Genomic DNA, 22887 nt, shown 5'->3' with positions numbered 1-22887 from the left:
AGCACCTGGCGGTTAGCGCACGACTGGCCACACTTAGCAAATCACCTCGTGTTTCACTCGCAAACAAAGAAAAAAGTGCATTTTAATTACTGATTACTGCATTGCGATTAGGCGTTCGCGAACAACTGCGTTTTCTTGCACATCAGCGAACTCAAAGGGCGCGCGTGGGCAGGGCATTAAGCGCAGTGTCTGTGTGCGTGAGTGTGGGTGCGTTGTGCGTTGTGCGTGCGTCGCAGTGTTGGTGCGTGTGCCCCCATGTGTGTGTGTATTTGTATTGCCATTAACTAATAAACAATAACCTTCGGGCCACGACGAAAGCCACGAAATCGGCACCGCTGCTGTTCAGTTCAATTCTGTTCCGTTCTGCTCTGCTCTGTGCTGTTCTCTGCTATTCTGTTCCATCTGAAGCAGCTGAATAGGAGGACTCATAGCCAGAGACTAAAATAAAACACCAACGCTTCCGCCCCGCGAGAGGTGCGCCCAATTCAGGAGCGGACCAGCGGCGATCCACCATCCCATATCCAAACGGAGTCTCACTCATCTACAACTACACACCTACACCTAACCACACACACACACGCAATGGCGGACGTGAGCGATCCCAGCGAGCTGTTCGACCTGGAGCTGCACGACCTGGAGCTGCAGGACGACAAGGCCAGGGACTCCGACGACGACAGGATCGAGCTGGACGACGTAAGCTACCGCTTCATATTCCATGCCATGCCGTACTATCCCTTGTTGCAAACTGCGCAGCAACAATTTCCCTCTTTGTTTACCTTTTCTGCGCTTTGTCTGCGAGTTTTCTTTTCGGCCGTCTGGGCATCCCAAATTCCACACCCCCCAAAAAAGCAGCATATCCACTAACCGCACACCCTGCAAAACGGGGCTTATCTGCTGCGCAAATGTCTGGCGTCATTCAGTCCAGTCGCCGATTATTCAGCGCATGCACACTCATTGTACTCACTCGTTGTATCAAAAGTTCGACTCGATCCGAGGAACCTCCTTATGAAACCACCATCGCACATCGCACCATCGTTTGATATTGGCCAATCGTGGCCAGTGGTGGTGTCCTTCAAACTAATCAGCCTCAATTGCCCGCCACACTCCATGGCAGCCCGCCCCCTCCCCCCCTTCTCTTGGCCCGCCCCTGTCTCCAGCTGATAATGCAACAACTGCAAAGGTGGTGTGCGAAGGAGAAGGAGGGAGGTCCCAAGCGATCGTTGACTCGCTCGCACCCTCGAAAGAGTCTTAGCTTCCACTTAGAAAACGAAATTCCTTATCAGCGTGCCATATAAAATTAGAAAATGAGAAAAACCTCAACGCGCCGATAAGGGAGCACAACAAAGTGGAAGGAAAGGGCAGCAGGCAGGCGATCCAAATCGAAATCGAAATCGAGCGATCGCGACAAGCCGTCATTTTTAGGCGGGTGCTATGTGGAACCAGTTGTAACTGCACTGCACAGCAGCAAAGTGCACTGAGAACAAATATTTCTACCTTTTGTTGCTGGAACTAGCAACTGGATTTATGTACATATCTACCGAAGTACTTATTAAAACGAAATTATTATAATTACTTCCTGTTTGCAACTCCAACTAAAATAATTGAGTAATTTAATAGCAATGGATGTAGTTTGGCCAGTGCAAGTTGTTGAAACTTTTCATTTGAATTTTCAAATTTTCAAAGTTGCCAGAAATATGAGTAATTTAGCAACTATTAATGCCGTCATACTGTGATGTCAATTGATTTATTTTTAGAAGAATTGAGTAAAGTAATTGTTTGACTATGCCGAAGCACTCTACACTCTTAATAAGAAGTGAGAATAGCTCTTAGGTAACATCATTTTCTTTCGTGTATAATTGGCTTTGGCTGGAGAAACCTTTTGAGGTGCTGATAAGAAGCTATCACTACTACCAACCATATCGCACCCCCTTCCAAAGACCTGTCGATTTACGTGATTTACGCAAGCGCGCACACCCCCTCCCGCGCCCATACACTGAACTTGTGTGAACGCTATAAATTATGATGGATTTGTTAATTGGAATTCACCGCCAACGCTGACGAGGTGAACCAGTTTTTAATGTGCTGCGCGACGAGATGTCGAGATGCGGATTCCGATTCCCATTTCAATTGAACTTTAGTCAAAAATGTTCTATACAAATTTTAGGCATGACGAGAACAGCGGCGGCGGCGGCTTCTGCGGCTGCTGCTGATTCTTCAGATTCTGCCGCCCCTAACTGTGGCCTTCCCCCGATTGGAGCAACCGCATCCGAGGGGGCGGGAGATGGAGCCGGGGGGGATGGACGAGGAACAGCGCCAGCATCGCCGGCAGATTATTTGGCATTGTTCCGAGTTCTAAATTTAGTTTGTCATTAACGCAAAGGTGTGTGTGCGTGCGGAAAGTTTACAAATGTACATCTCTTTTGTGGATGCCACGCTCTTTCTCTCTGTGTATACACAAATACCAACGCAGCGTGAGTGGGCAGATCGAAGGGTGGAGAAACTGACTGGCGTCACCGACTCCCAAAGACGAATGGCATCCGAGATCCCAGAGCGAGCCCCCGTCTGCTCCGATGCGATCTCTCCATTCATCGGAATCGCCCTCTGCTTGCAGTTAAACTGAAAAGTGGGGCAACACCGAATGGGGATTAAAGATGCAACATGAAGATATGCAAGCACAACTATTTAAAAAATTTAAATGTTAATATTTATGAACTTTTAAGCATCTACGCGAAAGCTATTTTAGAACTGATTTTGTATGAATTTTCTTTTGATAATTTAGTTTAGATAGGGATTGTTATTATATATTAGAAAGTTTATTACATTTTTATAAATTTGTGGGTCGTGACCTTAAGCCTGATTTTTAAGCATCTGCTAGATTTTTAGGGCCTCTAGTCTTCGTTGGTGCCCTGTGGTGCTGCTGTGTAACTTTCCCTTCCGCTGTTTGCTCCCAAGTTCGCCATAACTATGATTAATTGTTGACTTTTTCGCATGTATTCCGCTGGCGGTTATGCTCGCAAGTTGACGCCATCTCACTCACACGCTCTCACTCCGTCTCTTTTTCGCATTTGCAGGTTGACCTAGAACCGGAATTGTGTATTAATCTGCACCAAGAGTGAGTAATGCCAGTGCTATGCCTTCGCATCGACACATCGCCACATCGCGGAGGACGTGACTGTGATTTTCTGAAGAATGCGGGGGCGGGGTAGTAGATAGGGAGCCAGATCGCATCGGACTTCCTCTCCCAGCCAGCTGAGCAGATAAAAGCTGGATAAAGCCGGGCAAATGAACAGCCTAATTGCCAATTATCAGCTCAGACTTGTTTACACACTGCGCACGCCGCCAGTGGCAGTGGCAGTGATAGCAAGCATATGATTGATTTGGCTTAAAGCCTGATCCCGTCCAGACGCACCTCTGCCCGTCCTCTGCTGGACTCCGGGGACAAATCCAGACGATAAGGGACCAATAGTCGGACTAACGGACGAACGGACGGACCCAGAAGTGTTTACAACTGCTATTGACTACCAACAAGCTGTCACTCGGCCCCTGGCCGCCTCTTCAATGAGCCAGCTAGTTCGGTGTGTAAACAAGACTCACGGCAAACACTCGACGGCAATAATGCGAGAGCTGGTTGGCAGTGGAAGTGTGGAGTGGAGGTGGAAACGGAAGGGAAAGGGGAGGGAGCAGGGAGGAGCTGCTCGGACCAGAATGAAGGTGATGATTGGCGCGTGCACGCCATGGGATTTATTTATAGCACGTGGGCTGCTCCTTTCCCACGCTAGATGACACAGACGCAAACACCATCGAACAGAAGACCAACAATTAAATCAGTCCCCTAACCCCAATACCCAATTCCCTATTTCCCAATTAATAGCACCGAGGGCCAGGAGACCATACAGCTCTGCGAGGAGAATGTCAATCCAGGTAAAATCAAGCTGGGACCCAAGGACTTTGAGCTCAAGAAGGTCCTTGGCAAAGGTGGTTATGGCAAAGTATTTCAGGTACGTAAATATCCATAAATTCCCGGTTACGGATCACTAATATTCTTGGTATTTCAGGTGCGCAAAACCGCTGGACGAGATGCTAACAAATATTTTGCCATGAAGGTGCTCAAAAAGGCATCCATTGTGACCAATCAAAAGGACACAGCGCACACCCGCGCCGAGCGCAATATACTCGAGGCAGTCAAGGTGCGATCGGTCACGGATGATTGTTGTCTTGCCATTCCTCTTAATTGCATTTCTCTACCTCCTTTAGCATCCCTTCATAGTGGAGCTGGTTTATGCCTTCCAGACAGACGGAAAACTATACCTTATACTTGAATATCTCAGCGGCGGAGAGCTGTTCATGCATTTGGAGCGCGAGGGCATCTTCTTGGAGGATACCACATGGTAGCTATTAATTGAATAACGAATATGCGGATAAATACTAACTTGTTTCCTCGTTTTGGCAGCTTCTATCTAAGCGAAATCATTTTGGCCTTGGGCCATCTACACAAACTGGGCATCATCTATCGCGATCTAAAGCCCGAGAACATACTGCTCGATGCACAGGGACACGTGAAGCTCACCGACTTCGGACTGTGCAAGGAGCACATACAAGAGGGTATTGTCACCCACACCTTCTGCGGCACAATTGAGTACATGTGCGTGCGCCCGCAAGCCTCTTTCAATTTTTCACCCAATGGTGCCATCGAACTTTAATTTAATGTGTGATTAATTTGCTTGCAGGGCACCTGAAATCTTGACCAGAAGTGGCCATGGCAAAGCAGTCGACTGGTGGTCACTGGGCGCTCTCATGTTTGACATGCTCACAGGAGTCGTAAGTGAAATACCTACGAGTGTTTGGATATCATTGTATAATTGCTGATTTCTTTTAGCCACCCTTCACCGCCGAGAATCGCAAGAAGACCATCGAGACCATTCTGAAAGCCAAGCTCAATCTGCCAGCCTACCTCACACCGGAAGCCAGGGATCTGGTGCGTCGCCTGATGAAGCGGCAGGAACCTCAGCGCCTTGGCAGCGGACCCGAGGATGCGGCGGCTGTGCAAATCCACCCATTCTTCAAGCACGTCAACTGGGACGATGTGCTCGCCAGACGCCTCGAACCGCCTATAAAGCCGCTCTTGGTAAGTGGGATTCAATTGAAATGAAATAAGAAATCTCAAATGTTAATTATCTTCGAAACAACAGAGAAGCGAGGACGATGTCTCACAGTTCGACACAAGATTCACAAGACAAATTCCAGTGGACTCACCTGATGATACGACGCTAAGCGAAAGTGCCAATTTAATTTTCCAAGTGAGTATGAAATATATTTGGGGCATAAAAAGTATTTGAAAGGGAGTAATGTCCAATAGTGAACCAAGTTTAAAATTTATTAGCAAAGCAGTTTCAGAAGATTAAGAAAGCAGTCCGGGTTTTTTTTATTTTCTATTTGTTTTTAATCTCTAAGGGATCTTTTTGGGTGGTTTTCACAATAAATACTTTTTTAAACATTAGATTAAGCCAAGGGACCTATTCCCCAATCGCGTCACTAGCGATAATCAGCACCGCATTGAAAGTGGGGTTCCTTGAGTGGAATTCCCGTGGGTCCATCCGTGAACTCACAGAAATTCAAACCGATCCGCCGGAAGGGATGGCAATTGCTTTTGGGATTACCCCATTTGCCTCGATATGTGAGCCAATCAGGCACCAGCGACCGACCTTTCGCGAGAGATAAGAATACAATTAGCAATGAGGCAAAGAAGTAGAAAGCGTCACTCACCATAGGATCTCAGGTTCTCGTAGCTTATGTCCACAGCCTTCCAAGTGTTCCATGGCGTGCCAAAGCCATTAATATCATACAGGCGTGCCACTTTCACAAAGCGATGCTTTCCTGGCGCCGTCCATAGACCATGTGAACCCTTGGCGGCAAATAGAACCGGATGGTTCTTGAAGGTGGTCACCGTTTTGGGAAAGTTTGGACGCTGCAAGATGCCCTTGCGTGTCTCTTGGCGGCGAAACTCGAAGGATCCCGTCAGCCGGTTATAGCTGTAGTAGGCTCCCGCATCGTGGGCGGACACATACATGGCCTGTGGCTCGGCATCGCCGTTAAAATAGAGACTCATGTGCTCCCAATCGCCCACATGGCTGCCGATATCCTTGCGATTGCCCAGACAATATCCATAGACAGCCGGAAAGGGAATCCTTCCAAGTGGCCCCAAACTCACGGTGCACATGGTCTTGCCCTGACTGTAGGGATAGAACATCCAGTAGGTTACATGGAAACCCGGCAGCTTGCCCTTTTCTGAATTCGTCTCCCTTTCGGGTGCCTGGCCAATGCTGTTCTCCTCCAGATTGTCATCGGGATCTGTGCCACCGCTGAACTTGACATTGTCCGCTAGGTTGGCAATGAAGTTGTTCACTGGTACTGCATTCTCCGGCTCTGCCTCCGAATCCTGCTGTGCGTTGGGTTTCTGGGTGGCTTCCACTACAAGTTCTTCGTACTCATTGAGTTGATTGTATTTGGAAACTTTTGGTGCCTCCCGTTTCACTCGCTGGAAGAGAGGAAACAGTCTGGACGATCGCCGAATGGTGTCATTGCGTTCCTCCAGCGGATCAATGGACACGGGAATGTAAACACCTCGTGTGGTGGTGGGTGGCGGTGTGGACACAATCGGCATTACCGGTGCCCTTGTCGAGGGACACAAGTTGACCACTCCATAGATGGGCACCGCTTTCTCATTGGGATTCCGGCCGTACAGAAAGGATTTGTCGTTGCCCAGAAGCTCCTGTACTTCGTTGTTCGTGACCAGGTGGGATTTCGTTGAATATTCCCGGAACGGAACTCCTGGCCGGAAGCTGCTATCCTTGTCCATTGGATGAACATACTGCAGAAACTCCTCCACGCCCAGCGGCATGAATTTCTCCTCCGGCGCCAGCCAGACGATCGGTGCCCACTGCTTGATCAGGCGCTCGACTGCAATGAGATGGAAAGATGGAAAGGCCCCAGATAGGCACGGTTAGCACGGCTAGCTTGGCTTTTAATTAGCGCTGCCCCCCACCCCTGCCTCGATCCGCATGGAATTACCCAACCCGTTCGGCCATCGCCCCCTCTCCGTGGCGCCGGACTAGCTCTGATTTTCGTCGTTCAAATTCGAGCGTAATAAATTTCACTTTCACACTTGAAGTTCGGCCATCAAGTCGACTTGGCTAGGTGCTGCTCCGCAGCCAACCGCTCCACTGCCCTTACAGCCAGGCCGAGAAATATGGCCAAGCCGGCAGCGGTAATGTTTGTTATGGCTAATTCGCAAAATTTAACGCCACCCGAGGTGAGCGGACCATCAGTTGTCCGGCTACCGCTGTTCCATATAAATACGCACTTGGAGTGCCGCCTGATGAGGCGACTGCCAAGCGATGGAGTCGTCCGACTAAGTCGTGTCGGAAATTTCTCTTGGTCACATAAAGAAAGCAAATTAGTGGGATGGGTAAATAGTGAATGAAAGTGGCATTGCGCTGCCCTAAATGATAACTTAATCGTACCTATTATGTGGAGGGAGTTTTAGGTGGATATATAAGCAATGTGGGTGTCTGTCTTAATATAAAAGCTTTGAGTTTCAAATAGAAACAGTTCTTGATTAGGATGAAGATCAAGGAATTAAGTGAAGCTTGTGGTGAAGGTGCTACTATGGAGCATTTTCCTCAATTGATACAAATTGCTGATGCATTCTTTGTAAACCAAAACTAACTATCAGTTGTTTGACTCATGTGACTACCCAAATGCATGGAACTCCTTGGACACAAATTGGATTGGTCACATCCAAAGTGGTTTTGGTTGATGCATACCTACTTCTTTATCTAATGGCGATATGTGTGCATATTGCACAGTAGCTTGTTGTTGCTGCTGTTGCTGTTGCTGCTGCTGCTGCTGCTGCTGCAGTTGCTGCTGTTGTTGCTGCTGCTGTTGCTGCTGCTGCTGCAGTTGCTGCTGTTGTTGCTGCTGCTGCAGTGTCTGCTGCTCCAAGGAGGCGGAATTTTCATTGTTTTGGACCATGTGGTTGCTGCTGGTGTTGTCGATGAAAGTGGCGGCCACACCATCTGAAGTTGCGTTCAAGAGTCTCGTGTTGCTGCTGCTGGCAGGCAATGTTGCAGCTGTCGTCGCTGCAGCAACAGCTGGTAGTTGCTGCACTTGCAGTTGCTGCTGCTGCATTACTTGTTGCGCCTGCAGCGCTGCCACAGAAAACAGCAGCAGCAGCGCTGCTTGGCAATGCAGCAACGAAAGTGAATTTGTTTTCAACTGCTTGGACATTTTGCGAATGTGTTGCCCACTATGATTTTCTTGTATATACTCGTATTACTTTTGTTTATTTTCTTATTTATTTTTGGTGTAGCACGTCTTGCTTAGTGCTTATTTATTGGCCGGCTTGGTTGTTTGATTTTTGGTTTTCACACACGATTCGCGCTTCGAACAAAGCGTGGCTTTTGTGTTATCGGCTGAACACCGCGTTGTTATTATTTTCACACAGCTCGAACGTTTGCCAATTTTACCCATGGGTTTTTCGTACACATTTGTCGTTCATTGTGGCTAGTTAGCGCATTTATGCGGCCTTTATGCGACTGTTTATGTGATGCAATGCCATTTAGTTAACCAACTTAACACTTCCGCGCAGCCACAGTTTGAGCAGCATGTGGCCAAGTCTCGTTCTCGACCCAGTTACGTTGGTTTAACAGAAGGAAAGGGAAAAGACTCGATTGAGTTTGAGTGACTTATGCACGTGCACGCATACGCGCCGAGTTTCTCTCGCGGCATTCAGCTGGTCTCGTTGCCCTTCAACTGGTTTTTTGGGTCCACCAACTGGTAATCCCGATAGCCCTGAACCACCGATGACAATGCACGTTGGCCCCAAGAATCAATGTCAGCGCATAATGATCGCTGAAATGTGGCCGTTTTGGGCGGTGACTACTGTGCTGCTTGTGTGCCTATGTGCCTGGCTTGCAAATAATCAGAAATGCTAGGCCTTTCTCCAGCACGAAAGTCACTCCAGCAAGTCGCCTTCTCTTCGCTGTGTTTTCTTTCTTATTTTGTCGTGTTTTTTTTTTCTTTCTTTCGAGTATGGATATGGATTGGCTGGGACTCCGCTTGACTGGAGCTGGGCTGACCGAACGCTTTGAGCGCTTCTGTGAGACTGGCGATGAGTGAGTGCAGCCAGGTGGCCAAGTCGGTGGCTTGGGTATTTTGGCTCGATGTTTTGGTTTGTACGCTCTCTTTGCCGTGCTGCATTTCAAGCCAATTGCGCACCGAGCCAAGTGGTCTTTATCCCCCCACCACCCACCTGCTCTTTTAGCCGCGTTTGCTTTTATTTGTTTACAAACATCTGAGTTGGCCCAGACCAGGTGAGTCGAACGACCCTTGAGCTGCTTTCGTTCGCTGTTTTGGGGCTCACTGAGCTGTGTAAAGTGTATTTTGCCTACGGCCTTATGGGATTAGTTGGCTAAATGTGTCGTCAAATATTGCCTAATTAAGGTTTTGGAGTCTTTGGATCTCAGGTGTGAACAAATTGAGAAGCTTTCTAGGTAGCGCAAACAGCAACGTAATGAAGTGCTAACAAGTTAAATTAATAAGTCTTAACAGCGACTTATTTTATAACTAATTTATGACTTAAATCCAGCGATTTTTGTGCAGATTTAAGAAAGTGGTTCTTAGATTTCGCTGCCAAACGAAACTGGTTAACACTGTTACCCGTTTGTTAACATTTGTTTGGCAAGATCTACTCTTGCAGTTATCACATCTCAGTTTAACTAATTGCTTAAGGCTGCCTGGCTAGCGGATTTATTTCGCACCTGATTGAGATCGCAATCGGGATTCTATTAGAATCTATTACGGCTAATGGAAAACTTTCTCATCGCTTCGCTAGTTCGCTCGGCGCACCTCGAATTATTACTTGTATGCCGCCTTAGTGGGTCAGCAGTCGGGCTCGTAGTTCCAATTAACGCGACTCTGCTCTCACGTACACATTTCACCTGGTGGCGACAGGTGCAGCTCCTCCGCTCGATACGGCATCACGCATTTGTGTCCAGCCTCCGTGCTGCGGGAATTTACACAGATGAACAGCAGCACGCGGCAGCCGGCGGCTTTTAATTATTTTATTGCATTTGCCGGTGGATTTCGTCAAGACACATATATATATATATTTTTAATTAATGTCTCTCTCCTCGGCGGCTCGGGAAAATTATGTAAAATGTGTGTTACATCAATGGAGCACAGCTCTGGCGGGGCGGCTTGCATAATCCCTGCTCCGACAGCCCGTGGAGGGGAGGGCATTATTAGTATTCAAGACGGGATTCGGATCGGATCGAATCGAGCTGGACTACCGAGTGCGGCAGCAGTTGCCCGATCCAAATTCAATTGCGCACAGGCACACAAACACACACACACATGGTGGTGGAGCAAGTGGGTCAGGGATTTGGGGGAGCGATAGAGTCACACTCTAAATGGCAAACAACTCAAGGTGCTCATTGTGGTTTTGCTCTTTTTTCTTTTTTTTCTGCAGGGTTTCACCTACGTAGCGCCCTCGATACTGGAGGACATGCATCGGGCCAACCGGATGCCGGCACGCTCCCCACGACGCACTCCTCGCCAGCTGCCGGACAGCAGCTTCCGCCTACAGTTCCCATCGGCCAATGTGGGCGCCAATGCGCCGATGGCCATGCACGGTCATCCGCAGCGTTCCGGGATGTTTGCACGGGCCACGCCTCCGCACCATATGCAGCCATTCGCGCCACGCCCCTCGCCGGCGCAGGACGAGATGATGGACGTGCAGCAGGGTCTGCCGATGGTCTAAAGGCTGGAGCGATTGCTTCCCAACCATCCCATCCCATCCCGTACCATCCCGTCCCGTAGGCAACCCACCACCTGCACCAGAAGCTTCAGCTCCCTTCCCTTCACAAACAAAAAAAAAGAAACAGCAAAAGAATACAGAAATTGACAGTTACTATTATGACGTATGTGGAGTGTGGACTTGGTTAAGGATACGGAATGAGCAGGACGATCATCAGGCGAAGGAAAAGGTGGAGAAGGAGGAGGAGGAGGCTGAGCAGCACGAGGAGCACATGACCTCAGTGCGCGAAATTGTTTTTGTTATAGAGAAGCGCGCTCGGATCGCGCCGTTGGATAGTAATGAGATAGTAATGATAATGAGAATACCGAGGAAGGCAGATGGAGAAGATGATTGTGCTACGCGATGGAAAGCGTTCGTTTTTGGATACACCTAGATACTACAGTTAGAGACATCCACATAAGCATATGCTATAGCAATTACTATTATACACCTAGAGAGATGATGGTAGGCGACGATCGCGAAACCCGACCCGGGTAACCAGCCCCAAACTTATCCGTGTTTATGTATAAATATTATACTTACACTTATGTTTTATATAGGCAAAAAGGTTTACACAATTTAGTTCAAATGTACACGCAACACTTTAATTTCGTTTTACTTACTTATTTAACGCCAATCGAAACAGACAGCAACAGCAGACCATTTATATTACGAAAAAGTTCTGTACTTGCGCGATAGCTCTTAAATACAAATCGACATGTGAATCGTGTGAGTTTGTGGCTCAAACACTGAGTTCCAGCCACAAACGCACTGATCGAGTGTAATAACTAACTGGCTAGAAGCGTTCTACACAGCTTATTTTTTATGGTTGTCGAACAGTTTTCCAGTTTTCCAATTGTTTTTGTCATTTCGAACACCTACGGTAGGCATATAGTGACGTTAGTTTTTAGGGACAACTGCAGCGTAGCCAACAACACAAAAACTTAAATGAAATGTAAATTATAAACTAAACTAGAGCATTAAAGAGTAAACTATAAAATAAAGTACATAACGTAAAGTAAAGGTTTCCCAGCTCGATTATAAAAAGAATGTGGCCCAAAGACCCACAACTTTGGGCCCCAACTTGCTCGCATAGCCAATTTGTATTCAATGACCTAACCCCCCGAGGAACTCCGCCTCTGTTTTTAGTCAGCTCCATGCAATTGGTCTAATTCGAATTCGATTTGAGTTGCATTTCTGGATTCAAGCTAATGGAATGGAACAAGTTAATACCGCGTACTGAGAAGCTAAACGCTGCCACAACCATTAAAAACTATAAAAACAATGAAAAAAAAACATAAAAACAGAAACAAAATGGGGAGATGTAACAAATGTATACAATCGATTAATGTACTTTGATTATATTCCGTTTCAGTTTGCAATCTGAATCATATTTTTTGTATTTGCCTAAGGAATGAGAGAATGTTAAATCTCTACAGAAATAAAAAATTAAGATGTCAAATATAATCAAAAGGTGCTTTGAATTGTTTAAAAAGACAAGACAACTACAGAATATAAAATGGAAATAAAACGGAATAGGAAACATGAGAAACTATGAAAAACTATGAAAAACGCGACTAAAAGCGATTAAAACCTAAAAAACCTAAAACTTAAAACGGTTATGTGTATAAAGAATATTTATATAAACAAAAAATAAATACCTCAGAAGCAATTATTTTTGTTACAAGCAGCTAAAAAAAAAGTGTGCGATGCAAATAAAGAACTTAATAAAAATGATAAACTACCAACTAAAGTACAGAAAGAAGAAACTATTAAAAAATAAATCGAGAAATTAGGAAACAGAATATATAAATACATATATTTTTTTTCATTGTACACTTACTTCTTTGTGTTTGGTTTTGTTTACTGCTAAATGTATTTTGTATTTAATTAAACAATCATTTCCTACATGTAAGAAACGAAAATGAAAAACCCTAACAAAAAACCAAAAATGAAACTGTTTTCATTTGTGGACGGAAATGTCTTATTTTCATTGTTAGTAAAACACAACATAGCCATGTGCTAAAGCCAAGAAATATGTTAAAAAACCAAAAAAAAAAAAAACCCAAAAAAAAAGGGAAACCAGAAGAGAAAATCTATCGAACAAAAACCCCAAATATGAAGAAACACTGCCTACACACAAGAGGGGAAACAAGAAGTAACGAAACGAAAAACTAGCAACAAATTATTACCAACTACAATAAACAAAACAAATCGCAAGTAAATGAATTTAAACCAAGACCCAAGATCATGGGCGAAACCAAAACAGCAGCCACACATTAAGTGCAGAGAGTTACACCCATTCGTAGATAGCCAAGTTAACCAATTGAAACAGATGCAGATCCTCCAGCACAGATCACCATCTGCCGTTCAGGGCTCCCATTGCCAGGGTGCAGCTCCAGCAACCAAGTTCGGGTTTAGGCCGGGTTCGGGCCAACTGCCCCAAACTGTACAGTCCAGCTAAGTGAACCTACTAGTTATCCAGTTGACCAGTTATCCAATTTGGCAATGAAGCCACGGCCAGCTTAGAATTCGAACAATTTCAAAGTTCACTGTTAATAAGCCATGAAAAAAAAACAGAAAAACTGAAAACCACAGAGGCAGCGAGACAACAAAAGGCTTGATTGTAGTTATTTTGTATTTTGTAGGCGGAAGTACTGTCCAAAGGGGGCGTGGCCCACTTAAGCGGCTCTAATTGCAAACCAAAATAGCCCAGTCGATATTAAGAGAGTTCAGTTCTGGATGAGAGCAGCCATAAGCCATAAGATCGTTGAAGCCAAACGAAATATGAAACACAAGATACGAAACTCGAGAATCCAATCCAAAAAATACAAAGCGAGCATTGCAACGTCGACAGCCAGAGAAATCCTAGTTAATTAAATTGTACATTTCTATCGTTTAGCTGTAAGCGCAGTGCGTATATGCGACTATGTGGATATAAAAGATGTATATGGCAAATGTGTATCGTAATATATTAAAACTTAATTTTACAAAAAACAAAACAGATTCTTGTTTGCTGGGTTTTTTGCGAAGCTTTTGGAGCTTTTAAGCGCCGTCAGCCGAAAAATGGGGGCTTGTCAGCGGCTCTCAAACTGTGCTGAGTGGGTTTGAGAGCCCATGAAGGCTGGATATAATTTCTAGTTTCCCTCAGTAAGTTTAGGTTTAAAGTTTATAAACTTATATGAAATGTAAATATTATTTATTTGCTTAGTTCTTTCTTTTATTCAATTCCAGTGTGTTCAATTTCTTTCAGTGCCCCTTGTACACTGCCATTTCAAATGCCAAAACCAATCATCGAAAGTTCTTTATTTTTAGGCATTCCCACCTGGACACGCAAATGGCAATTGATTAGCATAATTAATGGCAGAAACTTTGCAATAGAGTCGAATGTACGAACGACCGCTTTCCAAGTCAAAAGACGGCGGCGCAAAAGCGAAAGTATGTTAGCATAAATCGATCAAGGAGGAGTCGCCGTTGTCGGTCCAAAAAGGAGGGGGAATCCCCCCCTCGGACTTGGGAAAACTATTTATAGTCATGCCGTAAGACCGTAAGACGGGACCGCAAGGTGCAGGAGCAGCAGCTGGCGGCACCGCCGGCGGCTCCTTCAGCTCCTTCGGCATTTGAGGATTTGAGCGCTGTGTGCCCAATTGGACTGACTGCCAGGTGACACACGGCACAAGCGCATTGGACAAGCACATGCACACGGTCGTATGGAATTGGTACACTGAGCGAAAAGTAACCTAGGATGTGGGAACATGTTGGAGAAGAGGGGCACTATGTGCGTTCCCAATAATAAAACTATGTTTATGCTACCAAGTTATATGATAGTTATTCATATATGCTGTAAGGCATCTAAATGATAGCTATAAGGTATAATAATATTGGGTTAAATACCTCAATTTTGTGCAGTGTATGCTAAGGGGTTTGCGGTGGGGGGGATAGCCAGCAACATAACAATAAATACCGCTAGGCAACCGTAAATTCCCTAGCATGAATCGATTTAACATGCCCGCGGGAGCGGAGGGCAGGCCACTCAGGTCGCCAGCGACTCTCCTCCGACTCCGGCTGAGATTCCGAGCCAGGCAGCCAGCCAGCCAGGTACATACGGTTTCCTTTCTTTCCTGCCCGGTCTCGAGAAGTGTGCCAGGTGGGTACAATCGAGTGTAGAGATTTGCAGTGACAGTTCCCCTTTGCCAAGCGCTCCTTGCATATATTTCGTACATATACGCTGCTTATGCAATCGTAATCGCACCTAATCCCAGCCAGAAACATGTTGCCCAACCTGAAGTCGCGCCGCATCAGCGGCCTGCAGCTGGCCGGGAAGCACTTGGGTCCGGTGGCCAAGTGCCCGCCGAGATATTCCGAGGAGGACTGGGACTATAACAACAAGATCAAGTTTCGCATCACCTGCGACCAGGAGAAGTTGGCCGAACGGATCGTGGAGTGAGTATATCGGGCGGTTGGCGGTTTTCCTTGGGAGCGGACTCAAGTTGGTGACCCTATTTTATGCAGGGAATCGCGTCGCGTGGTGGACGAAACGAAGGACACCACCAAGAACTGGCAGCGCGAGGTGGAACATCATATGCGCGAACGGACGAGCGAAATTCGATTTCTGGTGGACGAGTTGAATCGCCAGAAGAAGACCGCCGCTCTGGAGGATGAGGCGTTGAACACCTATCGCAATCGGGTGCTGAACTGCATTGAGTTCCTCAAGGACAAGTCGCTGGCCATTTGCAAGCAGTGCCTGATCCTTCGCGAAGGCCGGATTGGTGTGGATCTGTGCGACGACGAGGTGGACCGCTCGCTGCGCCGTGAGCTCAAGGTGATCAAGGGGTGTCAGGGATTGGCCGATGCCGCCCTCAAGGAGGCCGAGGAGCAGATCCGCAAGCTGCGCGCCGCCATCTATCTGCTGGATCAGGACCTGGCCGCCAAGGATAAGTCACTGGCCATCGACGAGAAGAACTTGAAGCTCAAGGAGTTCCAGCACGACCTGGCTAAGGGACAGGACTTGTCCAAGCAGCATTGGTAGGTGTTTGCCAACTGGGTTATATGTCAATCACAAAGGTAGAGGTTTTCTCATTGGGGAATAGTGAAGTAGGTCACATACAAATATTAGATCTTCCACTTTTATATGTTAGATAGGGTATTTCAATTCAGTACACGCACTTCAGAAGTTACTTGAAGGATATACATTGATTTTTACTATTAACTTAACCATAAATTCCATAACAAAGTCAAGTAGCAGTTCCCCTTTTCAGTTGGGAGTAGAATTGAGGAAGGTCAAACCTAACAATGAAACCGCAGTTTCCTAGGTGATATTCGTATTGGATAGAGTTGTCCTGGGACTATTTCATTGGATTGAAATTAAGTGATTTATTTGCGAGCATATAAATCGACCTGATAGTTGCCATGACTCCTTGACTTTTCCTATGCCTTCACCCCTGCTCTTCCTTCCCCAGCCAATTTTCGCTGACCGAGTGGCAGGCGCAGACGTACGAGAATCTGGAGGCCAACGCCAAGGCTCTGGTGTCCGCCGGGCAGCTGCGGGCCTACATCGATCTGCTGCTGAAGCAGGTGTGCGAGGACATGCAAAACCAGACGGACAGGACGAACGAGGCGTTCGAGCGCAGGATCTCGGAGACGAAGCACGTGAAGCAGTGCCTGGAGAACAAGCACAAGGACACCATGGACCACATCCATCAGGTGCAGCGCAACATGACCGAGCTGGAGAAGGAGATGATGGACAAGCAGAGGGCCATTACCCTGTGCCAGACGCGACTGAGCAATCGTGCCCACCGTCCTGGCTTGGAGCTGACCTGTGACATGGTCCAGGATGCCCTCTACAATGAACTGCAGGCCCTGAAGGCATCCGTCTGCAAGCTCAACCAGAAGCTGAACGAGAACAAGGCATCCATGCGGTACCTGATGCACGTCCAGGTGATGCAGGAGGAGGAGATTAATATCAAGGCGAACACCTGCAAGATCGACGAGGTCGACTGCATGACTCTGCGACAGGCGCTGAAGTATCAAACATTTTAGTCGGGCAGCACTACTTCCAGAACCGCACCACCCCAGTAGTCGCCACACAGCCCAGCCACCAATAATCAAATTAAAATCTAATTATTAGATGCATGTGCATTTCGTGTTTGATCCCAAATTACTTAATAAATTGAAATTCACTTTCGATTTCCAGTTACCAATAGTATGGCTTTTTAATGCGTTTTTAAATTTTAACCTTGCATTGTTAAATTATATGCTATCTAATTTCTGTATAAATTTCGAACACAGAAAATTTTAATTTAAATTTCCCGCATTCAATCTAGTATTTTTAGTTTTAGTTGCCAATTCGATTTTTACCGATAAGCACCGACGTCCAGTTATCGATAACACGAACGCAAATGCGAGGGAGTAATGCGAATGGTGGTACCGTACTGCTGTGAAAATCCCAAGTGTGACCGCAGCCCGCATTCGATATTGATGAAGCCTGGCAAAACGTAGAAAAGCAAAAGAAAACCTTAATTAATGTTAAGTTAAAAGTGTATAAACCTGAGATTAAGGTGAGTGGCCCACCACGTTCTAGATTTTGAGTACCCAGCAGGCCTGGCGATGTCGGCAGTGGCGGGAGCATTACGCCTCCACCGCCACCGCCTCCACCGCACACGATAAAAAATGGAGTACAGCCACGAATGGGCAAATCAATAATTTTCAGCACTCCCAATTGTATTCACAACTGCAATCAGTCCTATACGTTCTCTCTGTCCCCCTTTCCGCAGTGCAAGGATGTCGAAACGGAGCGCCGACGACGCCACCGGCAGCAGCTGCTTGGTGGCCGCTGCAGCCGCCGGCCAGCCGCCCATCAAGAAGGTGCACTTCGAGCCCCATCTTATTGGGCCGGTGTCCACACTGGAGGAGATGGACATCAAGGTGCTGGAGTTTCAGAACAAGAAGCTCGCACAGCGCATCGAACAGCGGATGCGAACAGAGGCGGAACTGCGACATCGTATCGAGCAGCTGGAAAAGCGGCAAACGCAGGACGACGCCGTACTAAACGTGGTCAATAGGTATTGGAATCAGCTGAACGAGGACATACGGGTCCTGTTGCAGCGCTTCGATGCCGAGACGGCCGATGAACTGGAGAACCGGAATGAGAACGAGGTGACCACCTCGTTTCTCGCCCAGCTGTCCACCTGGGACAAGGAGGAGCTGGACGAGAAGCTGGCCAACCGCGTCCAAGTGTCCAAGAGGGCGGTGGCCAAGATCGTACAGGTTATTGATAGGTTAATGCAACGCAATGAGAAGATAACTCATGTCTTGAAAGGTGATAGTCTGGCTACAGCTGGGTCCGGTTCCGGATCGGGAGCTGGCGGCGAGGAGGAACAACAGCAGTCCAGCGGCGATGCGGAAACCACAACGCCATCGGCCGGTGTCCATGCGCTGGAGGAAACGTTGAAGCAAACGCACATCGAGATCATGAGCGAGAATCACAAGCTACAGAATCTGAATACCTCGCTGCACGAGAAGTTCCACACCATGTCGCTGAAGATGAAGGAGTACCAGGACGCGCACACCGCCAAGGAGACGGAGAACGCCGAACTGAAGAACCAGATAGACGAACTGCAATATGACCTAGAGAAGATCCATTGCCGGAATGATAAGCTGGAGAACCATCTGGCCGAGGCCATTGAAAAGCTGAAGGCCTACCACCAGATCTACGGTGATCCCAATAAGAGCACCAATAGTGCCAAGACACCCACTTCCACAGGCACCGGCGGCGCCACCACTAGCGTTAATAGCCAGCTCTTGGAGGAGCTGCAAAAGGAGCTAGAGGAGTACCGCGAACTGGCCAACAACCGACTGCAGGAGCTGGATAAGCTCCACGCCACGCATCGCGAAACCCTCAAGGAGGTGGAGAAGCTGAAAATGGATGTAAGTATATAATTCATTTTTTTATTCTTCGCAGGATTACGACTTATATTTTATGATTTTATGTTTATGCTAAATCCTTCAAATCCTTTCCAGATACGACAGTTACCGGAATCAGTAATTGTGGAAACCACGGAGTACAAGTGCCTGCAGAGCCAGTTTTCCGTGCTCTACAACGAGTCCATGCAGATAAAGACCATGTTGGACGAGACCCGAAACCAGCTGCAAACGAGCAAGAACCAGCATCTGCGGCAAATCGAAGTGATGGAGAGCGAGGAACTTATCGCCCAGAAGAAGGTCCGCAGCGAGATGATTCAGATGGAGGACGTTCTAGCCCTCATCCGAAAGGAGTACGAAGCGCTACGCATCGAGTTCGAGCAGAACATGGCAGCTAACGAGCAGACGGCACCCATTAATCGCGAGATGCGCCACCTGATCACCTCTCTGCAAAACCACAATGGCCAACTGAAGGGGGAGGTGCAGCGCTACAAGCGAAAGTACAAGGACACTTCCACGGACAACTTAAAGCTGCGTCAGGAGCTGGCCGATGCTCTAGCTACACTCGAAGGCAACAAGTTGCAGGCGGCAAGTGGTGCGGCAGGCGAAGAAATCAAGCAGGAGAACTCCACAAGTGTCAAAGAGGAGAACTCTAACAACGTTTCCGCCAGTGGTCAAACCAACCAAACGAATTCCGGCAACGACACCAACGTAGCCATCAAGGAGGAAAACCATAACTCGGCTGAAGACGAAGCTGATGACGATGGCAGTGGTAAGGACCTGAAGGACGGCATCAAGCAGGAGAAGCTCTCATCTGGTGATGCGGCGACAGCCGAAAAGAAGGATTCTCCTGGACCCGGAAACTCAACAACTTCTGCTACCAATGCTGTACCCGTCAAAAACGAAAAGGATTCCAAGGATGGTGTCAAGGGCAAGGAAGTGAAGGCAGTGGAAAGCGAAACGGTGCGGGATCTGAAGGCGCAACTAAAGTAAGTTTATGCAGAATTAACGATAATCTGTTTAACCTTGTTTGTTTTACAGAAAAGCGCTGAACGACCAGAAAGAAATGAAACTCCTGCTGGATATGTACAAAGGCGTATCGAAGGATCAGCGCGACAAGGTCCAGCTGATGGCCACCGAGAAGAAGCTGCGCTCCGAGATCGAGGAGCTGCGCCAGCAGTTAAAGAAGCTGCAGGAAAGCAAGCGCGAGGAACGCAAGAAGCTGGCCGACGAGGAGGCGTTACGTAAGATTAAGCAACTGGAGGAGCAGAAGTACGAGCTGCAAAAACAGATGGCCAACCACAAGCCCACGGATAATTCTTGGGGCAGCGGAGCTCCTGGTACAGCGAACTACACGCGACCGTTTGTCGGCTCCCACGAAGAGGAGGCATTGCTAAACGAGATGGAGGTTACCGGGCAAGCGTTCGAGGACATGCAGGAGCAGAATTCCCGGCTCATACAACAACTGCGTGAGAAGGACGACGCCAACTTTAAGCTAATGTCGGAGCGCATCAAGGCCAACCAGCTGCACAAACTGCTGAGAGAGGAAAAGACGGTGCTGGAGGATCAAATGACAACGGCGACCACGCAAATCGAAGCCATGCACATTGTGCTGCGTAAGCTCGAAGAGAAGGAACGCAGCCTGCAGGCCACAGTCGCCTCCATTGAGAAAGAGTTGATGCTGCGGCAGCAAGCCATGGAGATGCACAAACGCAAGGCGATTGAATCGGCGCAGTCGGCAGCGGACCTCAAGCTGCATCTCGAAAAGTATCACGCGCAAATGAAGGAGGCGCAGCAAGTGGTGGCGGAGAAGACCAGTTCGCTGGAGGCAGAGGCCTACAAGACCAAGCGGCTGCAAGAGGAGCTTGCGCAGTTTAAACGCAAGGCAGAGCGTATGAAGAAGATGGAGATGTCGGGCACCACCATCGACGAGGTGATGATCGAGGAGATCCGAGAATACAAAGAAACGCTCACGTGTCCCTCGTGCAAGGTGAAGCGGAAGGATGCTGTTCTGTCAAAGTGTTTCCATGTCTTCTGCTACGACTGCCTGCGCACACGGTATGAAACGCGGCAGCGGAAGTGTCCCAAATGCAACTGCGCCTTTGGCGCCAACGATTATCATAGGCTATATCTGCAGTAGATAAGCGATAGACCCCGTAACGATAATTTAGATACGTTCCGGTCATGTCCTATTCATACACAAACAACACACCGCTCCCACACGCCCAAACAGAGACAGTCACACACACACACTCTCACACACACACATTCATGCCGGATTATTATTCATTATGCATATATTACCTACATACTAATATTTGGTTAAGTAGTCTCCGAATAACTTCCCCCAGATTCCCCATGGCAATTATTTGAATTTGTTCATTCTGGCGCCAAGCAAAAGCATCTCATTATGAGTGCCGCGAGATCGTGTCGCGGTTTTTATGTAGCTTCTAGTTTTTGTAAATCAAACTATTTTTAAATGATTTAATTTGAAAACTAAATGTACGAACACTAATAAACGGCTAAAACCTAATGTTTAGCGTGCCCCAAGTTATTCAGATCCCCAATTTGAGTGTAGGTTCTCCTTTATTCTCTGTCTGGCATTCATTTAGATTATATTAAGCATATTGTAATCTTAAGTAAACTACTCCTATTGTAATGATCAAACGTAGCATAGATATAATATCAACTGTATAAACTTGTCGGAGAATCCGTTTAAAAGTCGCGCTTTGCTTTCAAGGGCTGCTAACTTGGTTATAATTGATAAGTGTAATTGTAATAATGTATGATCGGAAATTGTTGTTCAGTCGAACACAAATAATTTTGATTGTTTTTTGTTTGTGTGTAAGTGTGTTCGTTCTTTCTGTATACTGTTTCATGAATAAAGAAACTAATGATCAGAAATCCTAAATGTGAAACCAATTCATCTCTTTACATAAAATCCACCTGTTAACGCTGTTAGCACCCACGTACTTATGTTAATAACATCGATGTTTGTCTGAAACCTGTTACTTTTGGCGCTCAACAGGTTATCGGGTTTTGAAAAGCTCTGTTAGTATTTTCTTCTCTGCCAAAACAAAACATTACGCATACGCGGTGTTGCCATTAATATAAATTTATTAATAATAAAGTTCATTAGGGAAAAATTCAAATGTTATCTACAAAATTACATTTCTCTAGGTTTTAACTTTATATTCTAAAATTTCGAATTTTAAAAGCATTTTAATACAATGCCATTTGGTCTCTTACCTCAACTGGTATAAATGGGTCACTTTCGTACTGATTATAATCTATTTATAAATAGATAATTGAGTACAGCTGTATTTAAGTTTTTCGAGCATGTGCTTAAGTTTGATTTGCATCATAGTTTTGGAGGCAAGTCTAGTTTAAGTAAGCCGTGTTAGGTTCAAATTGGTTCAAATTGGCCAGAACAGCCCAGTTGGCCATTCCCCAGTAATTATGGTACCTAGTATTTATTACAATGGCTCAAGAGCAGCGACATTGTCTTGTGCAATTATAATTAACAGTTGACGCAATTTGGCGACCAAATGTGAGCCAAGAATTTATTTACCTTGGGCAAGTGGGCTCGTGTTAACTGCGCCAGTATCAACAACAAGTGTGTATTGCGTATTGGCCAAACAGCCCCCTCATCGATGCCCTAAAAAGGCCTAGATGATAAATTATTGTTCTGTAAATCCCCAAAAATGATATGCAAATTTTTCTACAACATCAAACATCTGCCATTTTTGGTGGATCAAGAAAGACTCGAAAATAGCCAGCAGCCAGAAAGAGAATGTATGGATAGATAATGTGAAAACCATAATTAAGCCCAACCGTTGATTTTCCTCGCCGTTAATTATGGTTAAGACCAAAATCACAAAAGCTGCGTAAAATCTTGTGGGCAGTCGAGTCGAATTTTTGTTTGCACGGCTAAATATTTCGAAAAAAGGTTTTAACTCTGTGATATCAAAAATTTACCCAATCCAACCAGATGTACCCCCCTTTGATTCACAGAAATTGCAAATTGTTTCGTCCGCTTTGCGCCATGTAATGTGTTTATTAAAAATTATTATTATTGTTCGCATCGAGAGGTGGCGGCATCTTTATGAGCG

The 22887-nt window shown here is 46.5% G+C and overlaps 4 protein-coding genes across 5 annotated transcripts; 3 read left to right on the top strand and 1 right to left on the bottom strand.

Annotated features, from left to right (window-relative positions):
- Positions 1-31: 31 nt before the first annotated feature.
- Positions 32-12938, top strand: LOC6533108 (ribosomal protein S6 kinase beta-2). The gene is made up of 10 exons (XM_002093798.4): positions 32-693; positions 3072-3112; positions 3872-3998; positions 4056-4187; positions 4255-4388; positions 4451-4642; positions 4728-4818; positions 4877-5125; positions 5190-5297; positions 10529-12938. The coding sequence occupies exons 1-10, from the start codon at positions 583-585 to the stop codon at positions 10817-10819; spliced, it is 1476 nt and encodes a 491-aa protein (XP_002093834.1). The 5' UTR covers positions 32-582; the 3' UTR covers positions 10820-12938.
- LOC6533110 lies at positions 5431-10523 on the bottom strand. The gene is made up of 3 exons (XM_039374294.1): positions 7824-10523; positions 5764-6957; positions 5431-5702 (listed from the first exon to the last, which is right to left on the bottom strand). The coding sequence occupies exons 1-3, from the start codon at positions 8284-8286 to the stop codon at positions 5533-5535; spliced, it is 1827 nt and encodes a 608-aa protein (XP_039230228.1). The 5' UTR covers positions 8287-10523; the 3' UTR covers positions 5431-5532.
- Positions 12939-14918: 1980 nt separating the features above from the next.
- Positions 14919-17055, top strand: LOC6533107 (tektin-1). Of its 2 annotated transcripts, XM_039374297.2 has the most exons (4): positions 14919-15002; positions 15118-15298; positions 15368-15880; positions 16315-17055. In XM_039374297.2, the coding sequence occupies exons 2-4, from the start codon at positions 15126-15128 to the stop codon at positions 16892-16894; spliced, it is 1266 nt and encodes a 421-aa protein (XP_039230231.1). In that variant the 5' UTR covers positions 14919-15002; positions 15118-15125; the 3' UTR covers positions 16895-17055. The 2 variants fall into 2 exon arrangements, with proteins under 2 accessions (XP_039230231.1, XP_002093833.1); XM_002093797.4 differs by lacking the exon at positions 14919-15002 and having other exon boundaries at positions 15009-15298.
- Positions 17056-17276: 221 nt separating this feature from the next.
- LOC6533106 (E3 ubiquitin-protein ligase Bre1) lies at positions 17277-21308 on the top strand. Its single transcript, XM_002093796.4, has 4 exons — positions 17277-17412; positions 17629-18781; positions 18875-19764; positions 19817-21308. Exons 2-4 carry the CDS (start codon positions 17636-17638, stop codon positions 20913-20915), a joined length of 3135 nt encoding a protein of 1044 aa, XP_002093832.1. The 5' UTR covers positions 17277-17412; positions 17629-17635; the 3' UTR covers positions 20916-21308.
- The last annotated feature ends 1579 nt before the right edge of the window (positions 21309-22887 follow it).

Source organism: Drosophila yakuba, chromosome 3L (assembly GCF_016746365.2).
Source record: "Drosophila yakuba strain Tai18E2 chromosome 3L, Prin_Dyak_Tai18E2_2.1, whole genome shotgun sequence".
Lineage (NCBI taxonomy): Eukaryota > Metazoa > Arthropoda > Insecta > Diptera > Drosophilidae > Drosophila > Drosophila yakuba.
This window is presented reverse-complemented; position numbering and strand designations above follow the sequence as displayed.